Genomic DNA, 21,020 nt, shown 5'->3' on the forward strand with positions numbered 1-21,020 from the left:
TTCTTTACACTCTGGACACTCTTTGTATATATCAATAATAATGATAGTAATAGTAATGTCAAGCCAATCATCGGTGGAGAGTATATTTATAGTTTTGTATTTTGATTTATGCTTTGTTTTTTTAAGTCTTTATATGAATTATGTATTGTTTATTTTTCCAGTCATCATTATTTTTTACAAATACCATTCTGCTTATTTATGTTGATTTTTTTTACATTTTATTTGTGAAGATGTAAAAAAAAAAAAAAAAAAAAGCAATAGTGCGTGACAGTCAGTCCGTCAAGAGCACAAGCATGTGACATTTCTAAACTAGTGGTGAGGAATGTGACACTCTGATAGTGACTCTGAAATGCCCTGTTCACTCATCTCTGGCAGCTCAAATCTGTCCACTGAGCCTCGAACTGCCTCGAAGGTTCCCATTTCCCACAAGGCTTTTGTTGGACACAGTCTGGCTCGCCTCTTTCAAAGACAGTTATCGAGCATTGAATCCCCTGAACCCCTGTAGAAAAGAGAGTGGTTGTAAAGTCCTGTATTTCCAGAATGGGTTGAACAGAAAATGTGAAAACTAAAATAACAAAATGGTAGTCTGCCCATCCTCTTGAAGGCTGCTGTCAAATAGACTCAGACACCAAATTTTCGTATGTTCACATGTTTGGGAATTGAGGATTCCTATCTGAATCTACTGATACACACTGACAGTAGTGGTGGAAACTTCTAAGGTCTGGTTTCCTCAATCTTCTATGGGCTCTGGCACTGTCTGTTCATGACGATCTGTGTTCGAGAGGTAAGTGGACAGAATTGGGGCCCAGATGATGTGATCACATCGTTCGTACGATCAAGCATGTTTTGGGGGGGAAAAACTCCAGTCACCTTGATATCGTTGTTCGTTTCCTGTTGGTACTGAGTGTGTGTGTGTGTGTGTCTGTGCGACAGGGTGTGTGTGTTTGTAAACATGCGTGTGTATGTGTGTTTCTGTTCATTCAAAAACAAACAGAATATGAGATATAAAAATCAATCAAATACAGGGGAGGTCAAGAACAACTCTTCATTTTAAACGTTCTATGCAATGATTACTATTTGGTTCAAAACAGAATAGAAACAACATTAAATAAAACACTTGTCATATCTAAGTAAAATAGAAGAATAGTTTTAAAGTAAAGGGATTGACTTATTTGTAAATAGCCACTTGTAATGTCAGGAATTGAACGACTCAAAAAAGTATCTATAAATATTTATTATTTCGTTTTGGATTTTCGTGGCATGATTGAACCCCCCTCACACATTCCATTAATGGGACCCCTCGCAGACAGGGTTTCCAGTTTCCACCATCTTCACGCATGGGTTTGTGGCTTGCATGGAGGTCCCCGTGGTTTGGTTTTGGTCCACAGTGTGTAAGTTACCTGAACTCCAGCATTCAGCTGCCAGATTATGCACTTGTTATTCCATTATAAAAATATATTAATAGATATATATATTAAATGAAATGTACAGCTGAATAAAGAGATATGTTGGAAAATATAATAGAAGATAAAGGAAATTATGGAAAATATATAATATATATACAAATTGAGATAATATATTGTGTACAGCTATATACAATAAATGAAGGGACAAATCTGTATAAGATCTTCTCAAACGATGGGATGTCCACATATGTTGACTTGGTCATGATCTAGTGCCATTGTCTGTAGTCCATACCTTTATTGGGGCATTTGAACTTAAACTGCAGGCTATGGGAGTTTTTGTGCAATATGAAGCATGGCTGGAATCCACTCTGGCACCTCTGCTCCAAACGTCTTTTTCAACAGACTTTGATTTCTTAACTGCCAGGTGTCATTCCAGTCATTGTTATGAATCCATTTGCCCTGGAAAGGCTGTGGACTGTAGACAATACTTCAGAGCAGAGACAGAATTGTGCACTCACAGGCAGACAGAGCCTTGACAACTTGTAGGTTCACCTCTAAACTTCACAAATACAAAGTGTATGTGTCACATGCAGCCTTTAAAAACAGACTGGACAGACTGAAGGAGCTGTGTGCCGTCCGTTTAAAATATATAATTTAAGGAGATACTTGTCCATGTTTTAGATTTGTCCATGTTTACAGTGTTTAAATTCTGACGATAGATTCACAATAGAAATGTGTGAATGTGAGGGGCCTTTAAAAAAATAACATGACCAAGCAACTATGTGTTCATCCTACAACATGCAAATCCACGCTGTACTGCTATGTATATGTTGTCATAAGTTAGATGTATAAAGATTTACATATTTTTTGTATCCATAAATTTATTAAATAGCCATCTAAATATTATTTTATCATAAAATAAATAGATGTATTGGCATTGATTTATCTATGTGACAGAAAATATGGATTGGGAGTAAAACCTTTATCATAATATCTTTTTAAATATGGAAGTAAAATAAACGTTCATCATTCTCGTTTATCATATTGATGTAAGCTTAGTGGTTATTTTTTCATAATAGTTTTGGCTATCCCTGTTGTACCACTGAAATGGCACACTGCCAAAAGAGTTTCAGAGATGTAGTCTATCTACAGGAGTTCATAATCACAATACAAGTCTATAGAGGTTGAGCTGTGAAAAAGTCAGTGCATTTAAAAACTGTTTGTCACCATTTAGAATGACTGGTGTGTCGTGTCAGAGGACGTTTATTTTTGTGTTCAATCTCTTTTTGCCTCAGGAAAGCACACACTAAATGCAGCAAGGTGAATCAAAAATGGGGACGGCATATGCATCGCAGTAAGGGCTCAATACAATACTGGTCAACAGAGAAAGCCATTTTCTTACCGTCCTGTCCCATCCTGAACAACTGTTGCCTGGACTATGGGCCTCTGACGTCAAGAGTTCGACTGGGAAATCTAGACCCATGTCTCGTTTTTTTATGCCTACCAAAAAAAAGTAATACTACGATTAGCATCGTAGCTGTGCTGATTTGCTCCTTGTCTGAGTCACCCTGGGTGGGTACAATAACAAAGAGCCACAGAGTTGAACACATATGTAGTGTTTGTGGGTGAGACCGATATTAATGCTAGCAGGCTCTGACACATTCAATAGACAACCCCTTCCCCTTTGTTCATCCTCATTCATTACTACCATCAGGGAAAACATCATCAACTACACTTTTTCTTATTTTTATTTCTTATTTGTTCATAAAAGTAACAAGTGCATGACCTCTTGCAGCAGGCCCCCCTGTTTTCCCCCAGTGCCATCTGGAAGCCCATGGGCAGCCATTTTCCTCACTGTAAATATCAGGAAAAAGAATTGTGAACAGCTCTGTAAAACATGTAAATCTCACGTGTACAACGATCACCAGGCATGGAAAGCGTGTAGTGTATGTCACACAGACCGACCTGCCAAATGATGTGCTTTTTGTGTATGAAAAAAATAATTAAAAGAGAAAAATTATGACACATTGTTTTCCAAAAATGAATTAAAACAAAAAAGCATAGTGTATGTGGCCAGCTCGTGCAGAAAATCTTTAAAAGTTGTATTTGGAAACATTATTGGTCTGTGTAGAGTTTCTATACATGTTGTGTTTGTAAAATGGGAAGAGAAAGTAAAAAAAAAAAAACTTCTTTCAAAAGAAAGACCCTGGCTTCCATCTAATTAGTGAGTGGGGGAATGAATGGAATAAGAGATTCAATCGAAAAAAGAAAAAAAACTGAAAATCCTAAATGATTTTGAAAACAAATGTTACATTCACTGTTGTAAGTGCAATGAGCTATAATTCATGTATCCATCGTAAACCTTGTGTATGTTTCAGTGTATTCCTGTAAGCAGTTGTAGTAGACTTGGTGCATCATGTCATGTAATGTGATGAATGAAATAATGATCCTACAATACATTTCAATCAGGAAAAAAGAATAAACGAGAATTTGAAAAAAAAAAAATTATGTATGTTATCTTTGTGCATTGTGGTCTTTGTGTACTGGTGAGAGTAAGCTTTTTTCTATACGTCACTGAGGGACATGTAGACAGAATTCCTGTTATAACTGGTCTTTCCGCAGTTTTATAAAAGTAGTCCTACTTACCAGTATACGAGGGTTATGCTATACAGTCTTAATACTGGACCTCGTCAAGATCAAAGTGTCACAGAGGTTATCTAGAAAGAATAGTCAGAATAGTCGTCTGTTGTATGATAGTTATAGGCTAAGGTAAATGTAGGCTACAATTCATGATATAGGCTACTTGCCAAGTTCACACGTATTATTATTTTACTTTATTTAGAGCTATATTTTTTCAGTATAACTTTGGTGTTGGAGTAGTACTCCAAGCTATTGCTGATGGGCGTGGCGCACCAGGCGTAGTCTACAACTTCATCAGTCTGGGAGTGTTGTGATACAGGGTAATAAGAGCGCGAAATATTCCGTAGTGATATATATCCTAAGCGTTTTCCATTCCTACTGTATCCATAACCTTCGGGAGGAATGTTTACGTCGAGGTCAAATATTTCCTATTGTAATATCTAAATTTTGAACGGAATGAAAAAGTTATCATTAAAGACATTTCATTCTCTTGGGAGAAAACCAGCAATCCCCATACCAGCTGTAGTATAGCATGCCTAGACTGAAAGTGCATCAATGAGCAACGGGCAGACGTCCTGTACAGAAAAAAAAATCGTAATTAAAGTCTTCAACCCTAGAGTTTATACTCACGTTTTTCACCAAATCTCTCTACTTTAATTTAAAATTGTGGTATTCAAGCACACCACCTATGGATTTGTTGAGGATATTGGCGTCTAAATGATTCTTTGAAGAAGATTATGGCCGTAGATCATTAATTTCAAAGAGCTACAGGACAGGGGAGCAAGGCATATTTCTTAAAGATGTTCACATCGATGGTGGACAGATAATGCGAAACTAACACAGGGATCAATCGACACAATACACAAACTAATACAGGACAGGCGGCACCGCACAATGATCAATTGATAAACAATCACACACACTAATACCAGACACAAAAAGAAAACACAAACTGAATGATCTTAAAAGAACACAGAATATTTGTTTTCCCGTCAATAGAATGTTACAGTGAATTGATTCATTTTCATGATATCAACCCATATTAAAGGTTTTTACTTACTTTGATGGAAGTACACCTATGTAAACACAATTAACATGCTGTCAATTTTCATTTACAGGACCTGTGTGTATCATTTTCTATCCGAGAGTCACTCTCCCTCTCCATGAGCGTTCACGTACAAGGCACTTTTATTTTGATATCCTATGACGGGTATTTTAGCCCGCGTACCACTAGTTGCTGCTGCAATCACGCCGCTGAAGACATTTTACCGCGTGCGCGTGTTGAGTGTATGAAGAAACAGCGCTGAAAATCGGCATTTACGTTGTAAATGCAATGGACGTTTTCAACGAAATGCTGCTCCAGTATCCCCAGCTGATGTATGGTGGGGTCGGAGCGACTGCTTTTGTTGCGGGAGGCGCCCTGATATACAAAATTGCTACCAGGTAACATTTGGATGAAGGAACCTGAGACGCGGCTAGGCCTCTCGTGTTTACAATAGTGCTAACACTAGCTAAACAGCTAATCTTAGTTCGTATCGTTGGATTGCAATCTGAACTGCTGTACCTGCACACTACATAATGCAAATTAACGTTTATGACCATTAGTATTCTTCGTAGTTGTGCTAGCCGTGTTGTTCACATGCAATTACGAACATGTCAACTGAATTTTAGTTGATCTAGGCACTGTCGTGTCGTCCGAAATCACACAACTCCCTACAGCCCCAAGTAGGGCTGCTGCTGTCTAGACATAACGGTGCTGTGTTGCGTTATAAACATTTTTAAAGGACATTGCCCTGACTTACTCTGCTTGACCTTCACTATCATAATTCATTGCATTTCTCTAAATTATATTTACATTATAGTAATTATATTTAATTTATAATTCTATACTTTTCCTCTCTTAGGAAGAAGCCGACACATGTAAATGTGAACTGCTGGTTTTGTAACCAGGATACTGTTGTTCCCTATGGAAATCGGAACTGCTGGGATTGCCCCTATTGTGAACAGTACAATGGATTTCAGGAGGTGAAGACAAAACCTTGCTTGTAACATTTTTGTACCTCGGGAAGGATATCAGCTTTTGAGTAAACACGCTCATGTTTAGGTTTTCTAACTCTTCTCTATTTATTTGATATATTCCTATAAATATGCTTTAAGTCATTGGTTTAAGCTCCCCTTGAGGTGTGTTGTGTTCAATGAAATGTATTCCTTGGTCTTGTTACAAGCCTAGTTGTTACAAAAGCTTGAAACGTGTTAATTTCTCTCCGTCTTGATCCCTAGAATGGTGACTATAACAAGCCCATACCAGCTCAGTCCATGGAGCACCTGAACCATGGTGTTTCTGCTGGCTTACCTCCACCTGAAACGCCTAAAACACTACAGTGGGTGAACTGCCAGATGCTGCTCTGCAAGAAATGCAACAATAATCAGACCCTGAAGATCAAACAGCTGGCTTCTTTCATACCCAGGGAAGATGTATGTATCCATGCTCTGCTAATGAGTCTTGTTAGTACAGACAGCTATGCTAAGTGTATAGAAAGTGGAAGAAATATTAAAGTACATTGAATGCTGTGATTTTTGTAAGTGTGTTTTGGGTGGGGAGAAATTGTATTAACATCATATGGTAAAAGATAATTTGTCACACCAACACCACTCTTTAATGTATTTATGCTAAATGTTGTGGTAAAATGGTGTATTGGAAAGTGTTATCTCCAGTTGGAAGTACGTTTTCATGATTGCTGCTCCCAAGTAACTTTTTGGACTGCTAAGTGGTTTTGCCAGATCTGTCATAGAGTCGTGATGGAGATGGTTAAATGCTGATGATTAGTGCTTCAGATAAAGTCTAAACACAAAATCAGATGGATATACAAGAATGCCTGAGAATCACTGGGAAAACAGGCGGCCTTTCAGTATTAGCCAGATGGATTCTCTTGGCAGCCTCATGCAAACTGAGACGTGAAATGAACCCCTAGAGTACAAATGCTTTTTTCAACCTATGTAGTGGACTGAAATGCAATGACCTTGCTTGACCTTGTCTTTTAAGGACAACTATGACGAGGAGATTGAGGTGTACAAACACCACCTGGAACAGACCTACAAGCTATGCCGACCCTGTCAGACGGCAGTGGAGTACTACATCAAGCACCAGAACCGCCAGCTTCGGACACAGTTGTTCAACCACCAGCTGAGGCGCAGCCGCGACGCCGACAAAGCTATCGTCAAGGTAAGCCCCACTTAGGCTTGTAGTCACTGTCAGTATGGCAAAAGACTTCCTTAACTATTAGGAAGATATCCTAAGCTACTGTTAAAATCATTGCCACTCTTAACTAAATGCAAGACTGAAAGGAGACCATTGTGAGATCAGCTTAAGGGTCACATAACTGGTGAATGCATCATGAAGATGTGAATGGTGAAGGCTGGTGAATGTATCATGAACAATTATTTGCTTTTGTATTCCACAGAACTCTTACTCCCTCCCAACACCTGCCCGCGTGATATTCCTCCGCATCCTGGCCTTCCTCTTCTGTGCATTTCTGGTTGCCGTGGCGTTGTGCAGCTCCCAGGATGCAAACTCTTCTGTTGGGCAGAGCACCCCACCCACACTCAGTGGTGGGGTTGCTCCCCCCAAGCAGGCCCAGGTCAATGAGAGCGCCTCCGAGCAGAGTGGCGACGCTGGCATTTGGCCAGTAGGACAGGTGTGGAGTGAGATGCTGGACATGCTGCCCGAAGAGATGCTGGAGAAGGCTAAGCAGCTTTGGCAGAATGGCAGCGACCATCAGACAGCTGTGGCCTCCATGGGTCTGCTGACCTGCCTTACGGGTGTTCTAATGGCTGGACCTGTCAGGTGTGTGTTTGTGTTTTTAAAGCCTATGGGCCTTTATTTCTGTGTTTGCTTTTCTTTTAAATTCCATTTTGGTGTACAGATATATTTTTAGTAACCTACAGATTCACATACATTGTTGGGTGAACATAGGGTTGCCATTGTCGATTTTGCCGTTCCTCAACAATTGAGACTCTCAAGTGAGACATGTTTTGGTGTTTCTGAAGTTGTTTTGTGCTGTGATCTTTTTTTTTTTTTTTAGACTGAGGAGGATTGATGTCGTCGCCTCTGTCCTGTGGTTCGTGGTCACCTGCCTTCACTGGTCGGAAAGTTACCTGAAGATGGATGTCCCAGACTGGCTCGACACGGTCAAGTTTGGCACCACTTGTTTGTGCTGTCTGGTTGGCTTTGCTGCTGCCGTGGCAACACGTAAATCCATCGGTCAAAGGAGAGCCAGAGGTCGAAGGTCAGAATCTGAACAGTGACACTTTTTTTTTTTTTTTTTTTAAAGGATCAGTAGAGTACAGTGTAGAGCTCGATGCAAGTCTGCTTTCTATCTTGTTCTGTCACTCTCCCTAGGTAACTACTCTCTTCCCTGTCATTCATCTGTGATCTTGCTACTGATGTGCTACAAATTAACACATTAATTCAATATGAATGTTAATTTTTCAGACTCTTATCTTTCCTTTTGTTTATTGATAAGGTAGTGCCATATTGAATGATTGCACCAGAGCCTCCCATTTGACAAGTCAAATCCATGAGTAGTCATATAGGACAGTACCATACTCCTCAAATCGGTGAAGTTGCAGATTAAGCAGAATCTAAACATTGTACATGTCCTATAGTACCATATTCAATTGGATGCATTAGCGCTTCATGGTGCAATCATGTGGGCTGTTAGCCATTACATGATGTTGATGCAGCTATAGAAAAATATTTTTGGGTACGAAATGGCTGAGGGATTTGAGTCAAACCTGGGTATAGCTACCATTTATATGGGTATTTGTGTGTGTTTGTGTACATTGTTTCCTACTGCTTGAGATGGTTCACTTAATCTCATTCAGAGTAAACAAAAAGGCATAACCAAGGCAACTGGGGTTAGTAGGCTAAGGCCGGACAACTAGCTCTCAATCTAACAGACAAAAGTGTAATATTTTATGTTTATTATGCTAAACTGCTTAAACTTACCAGAGTACATGAATTCACCATGTTTTATACTGCGGCTATTAACTATAACTACTTTTAAAGAACCTACTAATGTTCTGTAGAAATCTGAAAAGTAGCTAAGTTAAAGTACGCTATTTGACGAAACACTACAAACAAGATGGTGTTGGATACCTCAGGCCTCATTCCTACACACCTTGGTTTTTGCTTAGTAAGTAGTTGAAATTATATTAAGCTCCTGCAGTTAGCTTTATTGTTTTTCTAGGCTCGGTGTAACCAAAATGTTCTGGAATGGCCTAGCTTTGAGTCCTACCCATGAATTGTAGGTGCTGTAGTGAGACTGGATTGGACTGCGGACTTGTTTTAAACCCAAGTATTGACTCTAAGCTATATATAAGTACTGTAAGGCCTACCTGTAATGAATTCACAGGAAGACCGACATATTGGCTGATTTACTCCAAAAACCAGTCCATTATCTGTCCCATCAGCTGTTTTGTGTTTTCCAACCCATCTGTGAAGAGATCTGGCATAAAATGACAAGTGCTCTTGGATTAGGTAACCTTATGTTCAACCCCACAGCAGTGAGACTTGAAAAGCCTCTCATCATACCTAAGAACACTGTGTGTCTACTCCATCCATTCTGAAAGAGCATGATTACTAATTTCCCGTTAAAGCACATGCATTCAGTAACAATCAGTGTGTCTGTGGAGTTTTAAAACTCTGTGGATGTTTTAGAATTATTAATTTTTTTGCACAGTGCCTGATTTTACAAACATTTCAAACACTTCAATGTAACCTCACTCTCTCGAAAGCAACCATTTTCTCGTAACACTAATCCATTCATTGCAGTGGACATTTGAATGCACACATTTGTTTTAAGTAACCCCTTTTGAACTACTTATACTTATAGTGTTTTTCACTAGTGGAAAGGATTGATGGTGAACATTTAAAATTGTGAACAAACTTGACTATAGATTGTTTTTTTGAATAGTAGTATATAACTGTATTTCTTCAGTTAATCCTATCCATGTAGCATAGGCAAAGATTGTATTCACGGTTCACTGTTTTTTTTTTTTTAATGAGCCTGTAGCCAAATGCAGTGCTGAACATGTATTCTGACATGATCAGATATTGCTAATAGGACAATTGCACTCTTGTGTGCATGCTGCATTAGGAGCTTGTTAGCTTCTAAATTGCCTATATGCTAATCCTGCCAAAGATGGGCCTCTCACCTAATATAATGCAGATAGACTACAAGTGCTCTTGGCTTGTGGTCATTCTCTTTGCTGGAGAACCCAATGGCTCATCTTGCTAGGGATGCTATTGCACCACAACAACAGTCAGCACATGAGTACATCTTATGTGAGCAGTTCATTTAATGGACATCATAGTATTCAAATACATTAAACAAACACGTCACATAATTCCCTATGGTTTTGATTCATCCTTTTCTTTACGTGACTCAGAATAATGTATTGCTGTGAATGGGAATGTCTGATGTACCATCCTGATTCTGCTGTTTCAACTGTGGCTTCTGGTGGTTTCGATACCATTGTGCTCTTCCGCATAGCTGCAGTTCCCTCAGCCATTACCAAAACAAGCAAACAAAAAGAGACACTAAACAGCGGTTGCAGGCTCATGAATGGGGGGAGAATAGATACAGAAGTGGTCAAATCCTGACCGTTGCACTATGCAAGGTGGCCTAATGGTCCAGTATACCGTGTGCCCTGGTGATCCACCATGTAGTAGTATTCTAGTAGATAAACTAGTCATGTTAAGAAAAAACTGGACTGCTTTTAGGCTACTTTTGTGTTTTATAATGCCTTCAGGCCTTATCCCTCCCACCAGAGTGGTTACATATGTTTTGTGTTTGAGTGTGTATTCAGTACAGTTTTTCAGATGTGATTGGTTGATGTGTCAAAGGGAGATAAAAGCTCAGTCCACAGAAAGTGGATTGTATGGGTGAATTTTTCACCTGCAGTTGTCCATTAGCCAGGGACAAGTGTGCTGTAGAAGCTTTAACGGTTTTAAAAATGGCGGTGGCCATGCTATACCAAAGCGGCAGTGACATGGGTCACTACTTGCCCACGATTGCCGTCAAAAATGAGACCCAAGTAGAAAATGACTTATTTATTACCTTCACAATGTCCGCATACATAAAGCTTCATGGACTGAGTTTTACTCTCCTTATTCGGAAAAAAATGTCATGCCCTTAGCTAGAGGAATGTTGTCCTGTTTAGCCATTTTGTTTCCCTGAAGAATGAATCCATAGAGAGCATATGCATGAATAGTTGCGCTGTTTGTGAAGAGTGTTTATGTACCCATGTTAATGTGACGTGATGAGTTCAGTACATGTGACTGTCCTTTAGTCCATATAGAGTCCTTTAGTCATTCAACCGAAATATGTATTTGAGGTGCCATCAATATAATTATTTATGGAGAAAATAACCTTGTTATAGGATTTTCTTAAACATACATCAGCTGTGTATTTGTTTTCATATTTTGCAAAGTGAAATAAAATATAATGTAAAATTATTACAAGTGTCTTTTATTTATCTAGCATTTAAATGTGTGTATATATACACACAGCCAGACAAAAAATTTGTTTTGATAGATGTTGCTTAAGTTTCAATAGCCTCAGCAATCACCAAGGTTCAGTTAGATTGGTAGTCCTACAGTGCAATGATGTTCATGCTACACTGAATCACTGACTCACCAATGAGGACATTTGGGGGGTCGGGAACAGCTGTGTCGGGCTATCCCTGCTTCCCTTAGCGCCCAAACATACCAGTGAACCCTGAACAGTTGCTGTTTTGCTTGTTGTAGCGCCCGTGCAGCAGGGTTTCAGTGAACTGATTCTCTGTTCAGGGAGGGGTACTGCCGCCTGAGGCCTCAATTGCAGCTTTGTGCTGGAAATGATTTCGCTCATGTGTTGTCCAGCATGTGTTGCTGTCTGCAAACCAAATGCCCTTTCTGTCTGTGTACTCAAAAATCTGTCCAAATCTCTGTCCTTCTTTTCACACTATAAAATAAGCAATGATTTTTAGTAAGACAATCTGTTTTTGTATAGTTGAATAGTCTTCATTTTGACATATATCCAGTTTACTTTTCCCAATGAAAGTAAAATGTATTGGTTTATACAGCACCATTAACATTTAGACATGGTCTCAAAGCACTTTATAGAGCCCAAGAACCCATTGTTGTCCATTGTTATACATTCAGTTGCATAGCTCATCAGTTTGTCCCCATTTGATTTGTTGGCTATTAGAGGTGGGAGAATTATCACACAGAGCATTATCACAATATTCTTTGGCACAATATTAGATGTAAACAGTGACGCCAAGAATACTAATATTCAGTAAATAAAATACAATATTTAATTGTATTTTTGTACATGCGATTTATTTCTCCCATATATTATGTTTCATATACTGGGAGTCTCTGCAGCCATCTTGGCACAGTGTATTTGTTCTTGACTGACTTCCTTTCCAATTTCCACTCTGACGCAAGAGGATAACAAGTTCTTCTGACATCTTGCGGACTTCAGAATGTCCACAGAAAAATCAGAGTCCGCAAGATGTCAGAAGAACTTGTTATCCTCTTGCGTCACAGTGGAAATCAATGAATTGCAATACTTGTATTGTAAAATGTAGATAATCACAATAGTATTGTGGCTCATATATCGTGACCATGTCGTATCATCGCCTCTATGGCAATTCCCACTCCTAATGGCTGTGGATAGTAGTTGTATAAGAAGAGACAGGAGAATAAGTAGGTACAGAGAGGTGAGCAAGAAGCACTGTAACAGTGATTGGCAATCCACAGTCCAGTGGGATTCAGTACTGGAACTGTTTGCTCTCCCTGTGTTGCAGGTACCTGTCAGGCGGCTCTGTGTGCGGTGGACCATCTGCTCTGCTGTCCATGCCCGTGTCTGGCTCCACCACCTTTGTTCCCACTCCACCCCCCAACCTCTCTCACCTCATCACCAGGCAGCAGAGCCAGAGGGCTCGCAAGGCCTCCCCCTCGTCTCTGCCGGGGAGACTAAATCGAGCCCTGTCTCTTGGGACCATTCCCTCGCTCACACGGACAGGTCAGTACTCTAAGCTATTGATATCTTTGGACTTTGGTCAAATCGTTTCATTTTAATGTTTTTTTTTTTTTTTTTTGTGTGGGTGTGTATCAGCTGTGTTGCTTCAGATAACCCACCTGTTGTATCTATTATGGTGAAATTCCTGTAATTGATTACATTGAGACACAATTTCAATGAAGTACACAATGAACTACAGAAGTTGCACAGTGTTAGTTGCAGTCTTGGCACTGGTTGGAAATATAAGCAAATCTATTTGTTCTGCATTTGTTTGAGTCCCTACAGCTCAAAGCCTAGCAGACCAGACTAAATGGCTGGCAGTAATTGTTCATATGGTTGCTGTTTGTGCACAATACTGTGCTGGACATGCTGTGTCTCCCTCCCAACTTGTTTTTAAATCAAAGGACTCATCAGGAGGTAATGAAAGCTAGGGAGCTCATGCTGATTTCCTCGGACTAATGCTCAGCTATAGGCATCTCCCAATGAGGAAAGGTAGATTCAGTTTGAGCTGTGTTGTGTGATGGCACCTTCCACTTAAAAAAAGTTGCCACAGAAGCAGAGAATGCGGGTCGGAGAGCGAGTACTATACAGAGCTGGAGCAGCGAACAAGCATCGTTCAATCATCAGTGACGCTTCTGAGGGCCTCGGCGCTGCTGGCGGCATACCAGCGCTGCTGAGGAGCGGCCTCTGCGCTGTCATGGAGCTGTGAAATGGTGCATCATGGTACTGATGTGGGTCAGTGGCATTGTGAAAGGAATGGGGAACTTTTGGTTCTGTCTTCACATGAGGGTTCGAGGCCGCACCTATGCGGGGAATGCAGCCGGGTGCCAAGGAAAACTATGAAGTCAGGTGGTGAAACAAGGTCTCAGGTGTCTCAGACGTGTGAAGTGTGAGGGCGGACTGCCCCGGTCGCTACGAGTGGTTACCAGGTGCAGTTATCTTACTTTTGAATCGCAGCTCCTAGTTGTAAGTTGTGTTGGTTTTTTTTTCCAGTTTTTTTCAAGCTGTCATCTAGTTACATTATATTTCAAACAGTGTCATGCATACATTTTTTTAACTTTTTTTTATTTATTTCATCCTTCCTTAGTTTATAGAACTTGACCTTGCCATCACTCAAGCGCAAATTTCTGAGAATCTCTGAAGTTCAGAAGTTTTTTTTTGTCTGTACATCCTTAAAAGTATCAAACATGATTCATCCCGCTGTGGCGGCTCAGGAATCGGCAAAGCGTTTGAACTATGAGGATCTGTGAACGTCTGAAGCAGGGATTAGGAGGGGTGTGGGAGTGGAGACTAAATAGCAGTTGTGAGGGGGCTCAGTGGAGGATGTTGTTTCGATGCGTTTGTAGTGCCATCAGAGCATGCTCTGCAGCAGCCTCGTGTAATCAGTCATCAGTCGGGCAGGTGTCAGCTGGTCACGGTCAGCCTTTTAATGCTCCGGGGGGGTATTCCACGTACGTGGATTAGTGACAAACCTAAATAAGTTAATTCAGAGTAAGTGGTAAACCTAAAAGAAGAGCCCCATGGCTTTGTTTTGCAAGGAGAATGGAGGCATAGGGCTTTTCTATTAGGAGGTTTACAACTTTGAGTAAACGTACCCAGGTTTGTCACTTAACCACGTGTTTGGAATAATAATACAATACTGAAACACTAATGCTAATACTGACACAAAGTGGTCTCCATTTTCTCATGACGAGTAGATTGGATTGGTCATGGTTAGAGCTTGCCACATGTAGTTATTGACGGTGATGATGGCCATGCTACTCGTGTTTTGTACAGTTTCCCAGACTTTCCATCATTTATTTTTCAGACCAAGGCCCTTGTTTGTAACCCTCTTTGGTCTGCACGTGCGCCTCTCCTACATAGATTTAATTTGAGTTCTACCTGTAGCTAGCTATCGCTTCACTGCCTCGCCAAAGGCAGGGAATACACTGAGATGCCACCTCCTTACAGGTAACCAAGCAATGCCCGTTACCCCCCTCACTGTGCACATGCTACAGTAGTTGCAGCTGCTCGTCAGTCAGCTCTGGCTCTTATGAGGATACAAGTGGTATTATGCTGTGAAGCTGTATCATGAAAGAGACGCTGCACTTGTTGACACCCCCCTCGCTTTTTTTCCCATCATTTCCATCATCTGTCCCCACCCATTCCGGGGCCAAAAAGCGCTGATTATTTCAGCGCGGTAACTGCTTTCTAAGTGGACTGCAGCTGTGTTGGCACCTTTAGACAGACGAGAAGGGAAGGTATTCTTGGAATGGGTGATTGAGAAATGGAGTCATGCTTCGCCCTGAAAGGGGAGAGAGGAAGAGCTCTGCCTTTTGAATGCACAGGTGTGGGGTGCTGTATTGTCTCAGGGTGATGTTGCCCGTGACCCACTAGGATCCTCATTGTTCAGATCATGTTGCGCCTCCCTCTACCTGAGTACTACTTTGACTACTCTGTAACAAGGGCATTTATGCAAGCTCTAAATGTCAGAAACGTTTTCAGTCTTGTTTCTCTTCTCTGGTTTTAAAGATTCCGGTTACCTGTTCAGCGGAAGTAGGCCACCCTCACAGTGTAAAGACTCTCCATCCTCAGGTATATTCCAGTGCAGTACTACCCAGAATTTTCGTTTTTCTTTTACATTTATGCACAAAATGTTAGAACTTTTATCTTTGTTGGCAAGTTCAGGAGCTCGCTGTTCAATCATCCACTGGCAATTTAACATTCCTCCTACATACATTAGTATCACCCTTAATTGTCTGCCTCTCCTCTTTTGGGCGTTGTGGGTCCAGACTACTTTTCACTGAAGTCTGGGAGTCGTCCCTCCTCTCCTGGCCCCTCTCCCACACCCTCAGTTGCAGGCTCGGTCACGTCCACCTCCAGCTCGGCCTGGCAACGTCGCCCCCTCATCAGCCCAGCACGGCTCAACATTGGTGGTCGCAAGTTGCAGCTCTTCTCCCCGCCTCAGGAGCCTGTGGGCTTGTTCACCCCTCCCTATGCGCCGGAGCCCACCCACTTCTCCAACAGTCAATTTCTTCCAGATTGCACACCCTTCTCCGCTTCAAATCACGGTATGTGATGCCTCACATTTGTGCACATTTTTAAGTTACCGGAAAAGGGAGAGAGCCTGAAAACAGAATGTTGTAATTAATATTTAAGTAATTAAAAGAATTCTGAATGAACTGAGGTGTCATCTATTTCTCCATGCCAGTTTTCAATCTGACTGTGTGCCTAGGCCTAGTTTTTGTAAAAAAAATTATTAAAAAAAACAGTTTACAGGAGGATTCTTTGTTGGATTTGGCTTCTGTAACTGATTCTGATGTGTTCAAACTACAGACTTGAGCTCTGTTCTGGAGCACAGCAGCGTGTCTGATCTTGATGAGAAGAGGGAAGACGGGTCCTCTGGGTCCTCAAAGTGCCATGTCGACACAACAACTGGCAACGGAACTGAGGGCAAGTCTTACTGGACGGGTAAGTACCAAAGCATCCGACTACACATAGGTTCAAGTATTGACCAAACATTTACCATTTGTTAAGTTAAGAGATGCTGCCCTTTGACCTGGAACTGAACAGAACTGATGTTCGATACTCTTTGTTCTCACCACAGGTCTGTTCAGCCGGTCTCTCTGGCCTGGTCTGCTGTGTGTGAGCCTAACGGCTAACCTGCTCCTCTCTTCCCTGTACCTGTACCACAACTGGAGATGAACACTGCTTCAGCTGCTGTAATTTGACTCTTTGCAGGTAGAGAGGGGGGGGGGGGGGGGATCTTTGCTCTCCTGAATGTAGTCTCCTTTTGTTTGGGGTTGGTCTCCAGACTTAACATGTGATCCCAGCATAAGTGTCATGCTAATGTACAATCATAACTGATGCAGGAAAAACAACACAACAAATATTTATTACAGCTATCCTAGTTGGGCTTAGCAAATAGTGTGGGTGAAATACTCACAGGAATTGAACATCTATAGAGGTGGACAAAATATTGGAAACGCCTTCCAAAACTGCATATCTAGTAAACTAATATAAAATAGGTCCTTCAGAACATTTTCAATCTTTCTAGGAATGTTGTCATACAATTTCTGCATTGTGTGTAGTGTGATAGTGACTCATTCTTTAACAAGGACCATCTTTAGTCCTTTGAGTGACTAAGGAGGTGGCAATCTAGTTCTGATCTAGAGTACTCTGCGCTCAGAACTTGCCAGAATTTTTTTTTAATTATGTTTGCGCCAGGGTATTGTAAAGGTTGTGGAAGACATTTTGACTTCATCCTTTAGCTCTAGTGTGATTATGAAGTTGGATCATGGGGACATAATGAGCAGTGTGTGCATGTTGGGGTGCTCCTGGGGTCAGGGGGTTGTGCATTATCCAATACAAATTGGTTTCCAAATGGCAGCCCTGTTATACCAGCAGTGTGAAGCTCACAACTGTCACAAACGTACTGTTTTTGTTGGGACTTTTTCAGATCTATGTAGGTCTGTGGTGATTTTAAGATATGTGTTGTTTGTGTGATTATTTGCTACCATCCTGCTGAGAGTCTCTGGCCACAATCACTGTTCCCATCACCTTCAAGATTTAGCAGTTTTGTTTTTTTTACTAACGCACCTTATTTGGCCCCTTTCAAACTCTGGTACTGTTTACATCTTGCATTGACGTCCTACACAGCCATACACTGCTGTTGGTAGCAAGCATATGATGTGAAGTATGATTTAAAATTCATATGATTGATCGGTGTAGATGCATTCTAATTGTGGTTTAGATGGTTCAAAACGAGGCTATTTTTTCAGGGGAGTTTCCAATATTATGTCCATGTGTCCTGTATATTGAAGCCTCAGAATTTGATGGTGGGGAATCTCTTGCTTCTGTCACTGAATTGTTCCTTAATTTGGATGTCTTGTTTTCTAAGACCGTGTGTGAACTTAAGTAACAAAGCATGTTTTATATGAAACATCATCAAGCCTCTTTTCCAGGCACTGAACAAAAAAAAGCATTAATTATGTTACACAGATCTTCTGTGATATCTACAGTATCACAGCATCTGAAGTACGAGTAGGTTTGTAGGTTTCTTGTTTGTTATTTTATGTCCAAGGACGGTATGTTTTCTGTGTGAACCATCAGCTCTCAGAGCATACTGTGCATCTGTGTTACACTTCCATACAATAGGGTACAGTGCAATTCACAGAGAATGCCCTAGATTTTCCAATACTCAGATTTGAAAGCAAACAGGTGCCCATTTTATTTTTATTTAATTATTTTTTTATTTAGTGTTTTGTTTGTTTTTCCATCAGAATTACAACTAGACTTTCACTGTGAATCACAGCTTTCTCTCTAAGTGTTGTATGTATTTATTTTGAAAAATCATTGTCATCTTGCATTTTCCTATGTTCCGGTCTCAAATGTAATAAAGACGTGAGTGCATGTGTGAGAGTAAAAAACATACAGATGTTATAAAATTGTTTCAGTGAAACAAGTTATGGGAGGATGGCAGTTTTTAAAGAAACTGCAGTGTTCTGTACAAATTGAATAGTATAATGAATCTTGGTTAAATGTAGCCATTTTTCTTTTTGTAAATGTATACTTTATGCTGTTTGGCCTCATGCTCATTGGACTGGTGGCAAAAACACTGGATGTTCCTTAATCCTGATACTACAAAGATGAACTAGCGCTATCAAAATAAACAGTATATGGATTGGACTTCTTAAGGTTTAAATTTCAGTCTGTCTGATTCTGTTAGGAAATGAGAAGAGACTGATTGAGCTGATGCCGTTTCTGCAAAATGTTTTTGATTGTAGTCTGGCCTCACAGGGGCAGATATGACTTTGGCACTACGTGACCAAAAGCTCACCATCTAGAGAAAACCTTGAAATTGAGGACTAGTAGCATGTTGAGAACGATAGGTACGTCTACTAGTAGCTAGTAGCATGTTGTAGGACTAGTAGCATGTTGAGAACGATAGCTACGTCTACTGGCTTTTCCTCTGAGACAGGCACCAACTTCTGCGTTCCCATGCACTTATAGCCAAAGACTTTGGATCCTCTTTTTTGCGCTGCCTTTGGAAGGTGTTTGGTTTAGACATGTCAGATTTTGTTAATGCTTTAAACATCCCTTGCTACATTTAACCCACTTTTCACCATATATATCTCCATGTTAATATAAATATGGCTACACAAGACCTTAGTCTGCAACTTCACACAAAACACATGCAATGAATAACTATTAAAATGGCATCCAAAGATTATTAACATTTTATTGAACTTGGATAAATAAATGCTTTTATCAAAGGAAAAATCAAAGCTGTCACTTGCAGGGTTCTAATTTCCGTTGTCATACAACTGGTTCATTTAGCACCACAAAAGGATGTTGATTTCTATTCCCCAGTTGTGTGGAAAGTACTCTCTGGTCTGGTCTATTGCTTATTTTGACACTAAGAATGGTCCTAGTTTTTGCTTTGCACGAAGAGCAAATGTCAGTAGACACTGCAAATTATTGCATCACTAACAGTCTGCTTCTGTTTCATTGGAAAATTGGCTCTGAGGCTCCTCAGACCTCTTATGTTGGTGTTCCGTTTTGTTATGCTTTTTGGTTTTCGCCTAGGAATATCTTGATATCCCAGACTGCTGGCACACAGCAATTCCAGTTCCATAAATGTTGCTAACTTGGGGGACCATACATCTTAAGAAAATCCGTTGTGTTCTCCCTTAGATCAGATTTTTGTTTACTTTTTCATTAATGGTTGTGTGCTTGAAAAGACTGATAAAAAGTAATTTTATCACTAGAATATTACTGTCTGCTGTCCTTTTAACGTGCCAGGGTTGACCGTAAACCTCATGCCAGGTTTGCCTCAACTTGATTCACAGATCTAAGAGTTTTTGGTGTAAGGATTTTTTTTAAATATGGGTAAAATGGAACATCTGGAGAAAGTTGTGACTTGCAAATATATTTTTGTATGTTATGAAATGTAGAGAAATCTGATAACTGAATTAATGGACACAATTTCAATATAGTAATTAATTGAGAAAGTCCATCCACGGGATACTACATGTTTGTGTTTAACAGTAGCAAGAGGGCAAATTTTGACCGCTTTAACATGCTTGTCACCATATAGATGTTTATTCAAGTGGATTGTATCAGGTCATGTATGCTATTTTGTATGAGCCCTGAGTTGTGCACGTATTGTAATTTATGAAGATGGTTATTTGTTAATGGATCGTGTTGACAATTATTGTTATATGTATATTTGGTGCCACGGTGTGTAATAATTGCGCATCTCACAATGTTGTCTGAACAATGTATTGTGGTAATAAAACTCAATTCAATTTTATTTATATAGCGCCAAAACAATAAAATTGTCCCTTAGAGCAAGCGCAATGGCAACAGGGGCAAGGAAAATCTCCCTGTTAATCAGGAAGGAACCTTATGCAGAACCACAGCACATAAGGGGGGACCCATCTGCTTCAGGTCGGCTGGGAGGAGATAGGAAGGTGGGTGGGGGTGTCAGAAGGGGAAGGGAAACAAGTGGTAAATGTACACAGCATGCATTTGGTAGATGTACATAAAATATATATATATATATATATACATACAAACATCATATGATATATACATGATGCATACAAAAACAGCTTAGTGGGTGTACAGTGTGCTCATATGGTTACTGTTACAGGGGTAAGAAGAGTAGGCTTTTAGTTTTGTTATGTTTAGTTATGGTTGGCTGACATGGTGCATGCGGATTTAAGTCAGGATGGCAGGATACACAACAGTGCTTAACTGGCTGGAGACAGCCGCAACACGCGCCGTATGCTGTACCGGGGATCCGTACAGGCCCTCCTTCCCGATACAACATACGCTGTCTGTAGCCCAGTTTTATTGATTTGGGGGATTTTGTATGTGTTTAGTTATGCTGGCTGGCTGGCCCAACAGGTGATGGGGT

At 40.4% G+C, this 21,020-nt stretch overlaps 2 protein-coding genes across 3 annotated transcripts in view; both read left to right on the forward strand.

Annotated features, from left to right (window-relative positions):
• Positions 1–3,911, forward strand: part of bsna (bassoon presynaptic cytomatrix protein a) — a 103,010-nt gene extending 99,099 nt beyond the window's left edge. The window contains exon 15 of the mRNA XM_031566275.2: positions 1–3,911. This exon is cut by the window's left edge and continues 1,274 nt beyond it. The gene's annotated coding sequence lies outside the window, so the exon portion shown is untranslated.
• A 1,346-nt stretch (positions 3,912–5,257) lies between these two features.
• On the forward strand, positions 5,258–20,411 carry tmem201 (transmembrane protein 201). 2 transcript variants are annotated; one of them, XM_012826209.3, is made up of 11 exons: positions 5,258–5,489; positions 5,951–6,071; positions 6,327–6,521; positions 7,090–7,269; positions 7,508–7,890; positions 8,129–8,332; positions 12,903–13,120; positions 15,629–15,691; positions 15,889–16,167; positions 16,433–16,567; positions 16,704–20,411. In XM_012826209.3, the coding sequence occupies exons 1-11, from the start codon at positions 5,380–5,382 to the stop codon at positions 16,799–16,801; spliced, it is 1,986 nt and encodes a 661-aa protein (XP_012681663.2). In that variant the 5' UTR covers positions 5,258–5,379; the 3' UTR covers positions 16,802–20,411. The 2 variants fall into 2 exon arrangements, with proteins under 2 accessions (XP_012681663.2, XP_031422136.1); XM_031566276.2 differs by having other exon boundaries at positions 15,952–16,167.
• Positions 20,412–21,020: the final 609 nt, after the last annotated feature.

The sequence above is a fragment of the Clupea harengus genome, chromosome 4 (assembly GCF_900700415.2).
Source record: "Clupea harengus chromosome 4, Ch_v2.0.2, whole genome shotgun sequence".
Taxonomy (NCBI): domain Eukaryota; kingdom Metazoa; phylum Chordata; class Actinopteri; order Clupeiformes; family Clupeidae; genus Clupea; species Clupea harengus.

Bases quoted from the DNA above. Each gene is read 5' to 3' on its own strand.
- tmem201 (XM_012826209.3), top strand. From the start codon at position 5,380: ATGGACGTTTTCAACGAAATGCTGCTCCAGTATCCCCAGCTGATGTAT. The intron at 6,522-7,089 runs GTATGTATCCAT...TTGTCTTTTAAG, and splicing joins CTTTCATACCCAGGGAAGAT to GACAACTATGACGAGGAGAT. The intron at 15,692-15,888 runs GTATATTCCAGT...TTGTGGGTCCAG, and splicing joins TAAAGACTCTCCATCCTCAG to ACTACTTTTCACTGAAGTCT.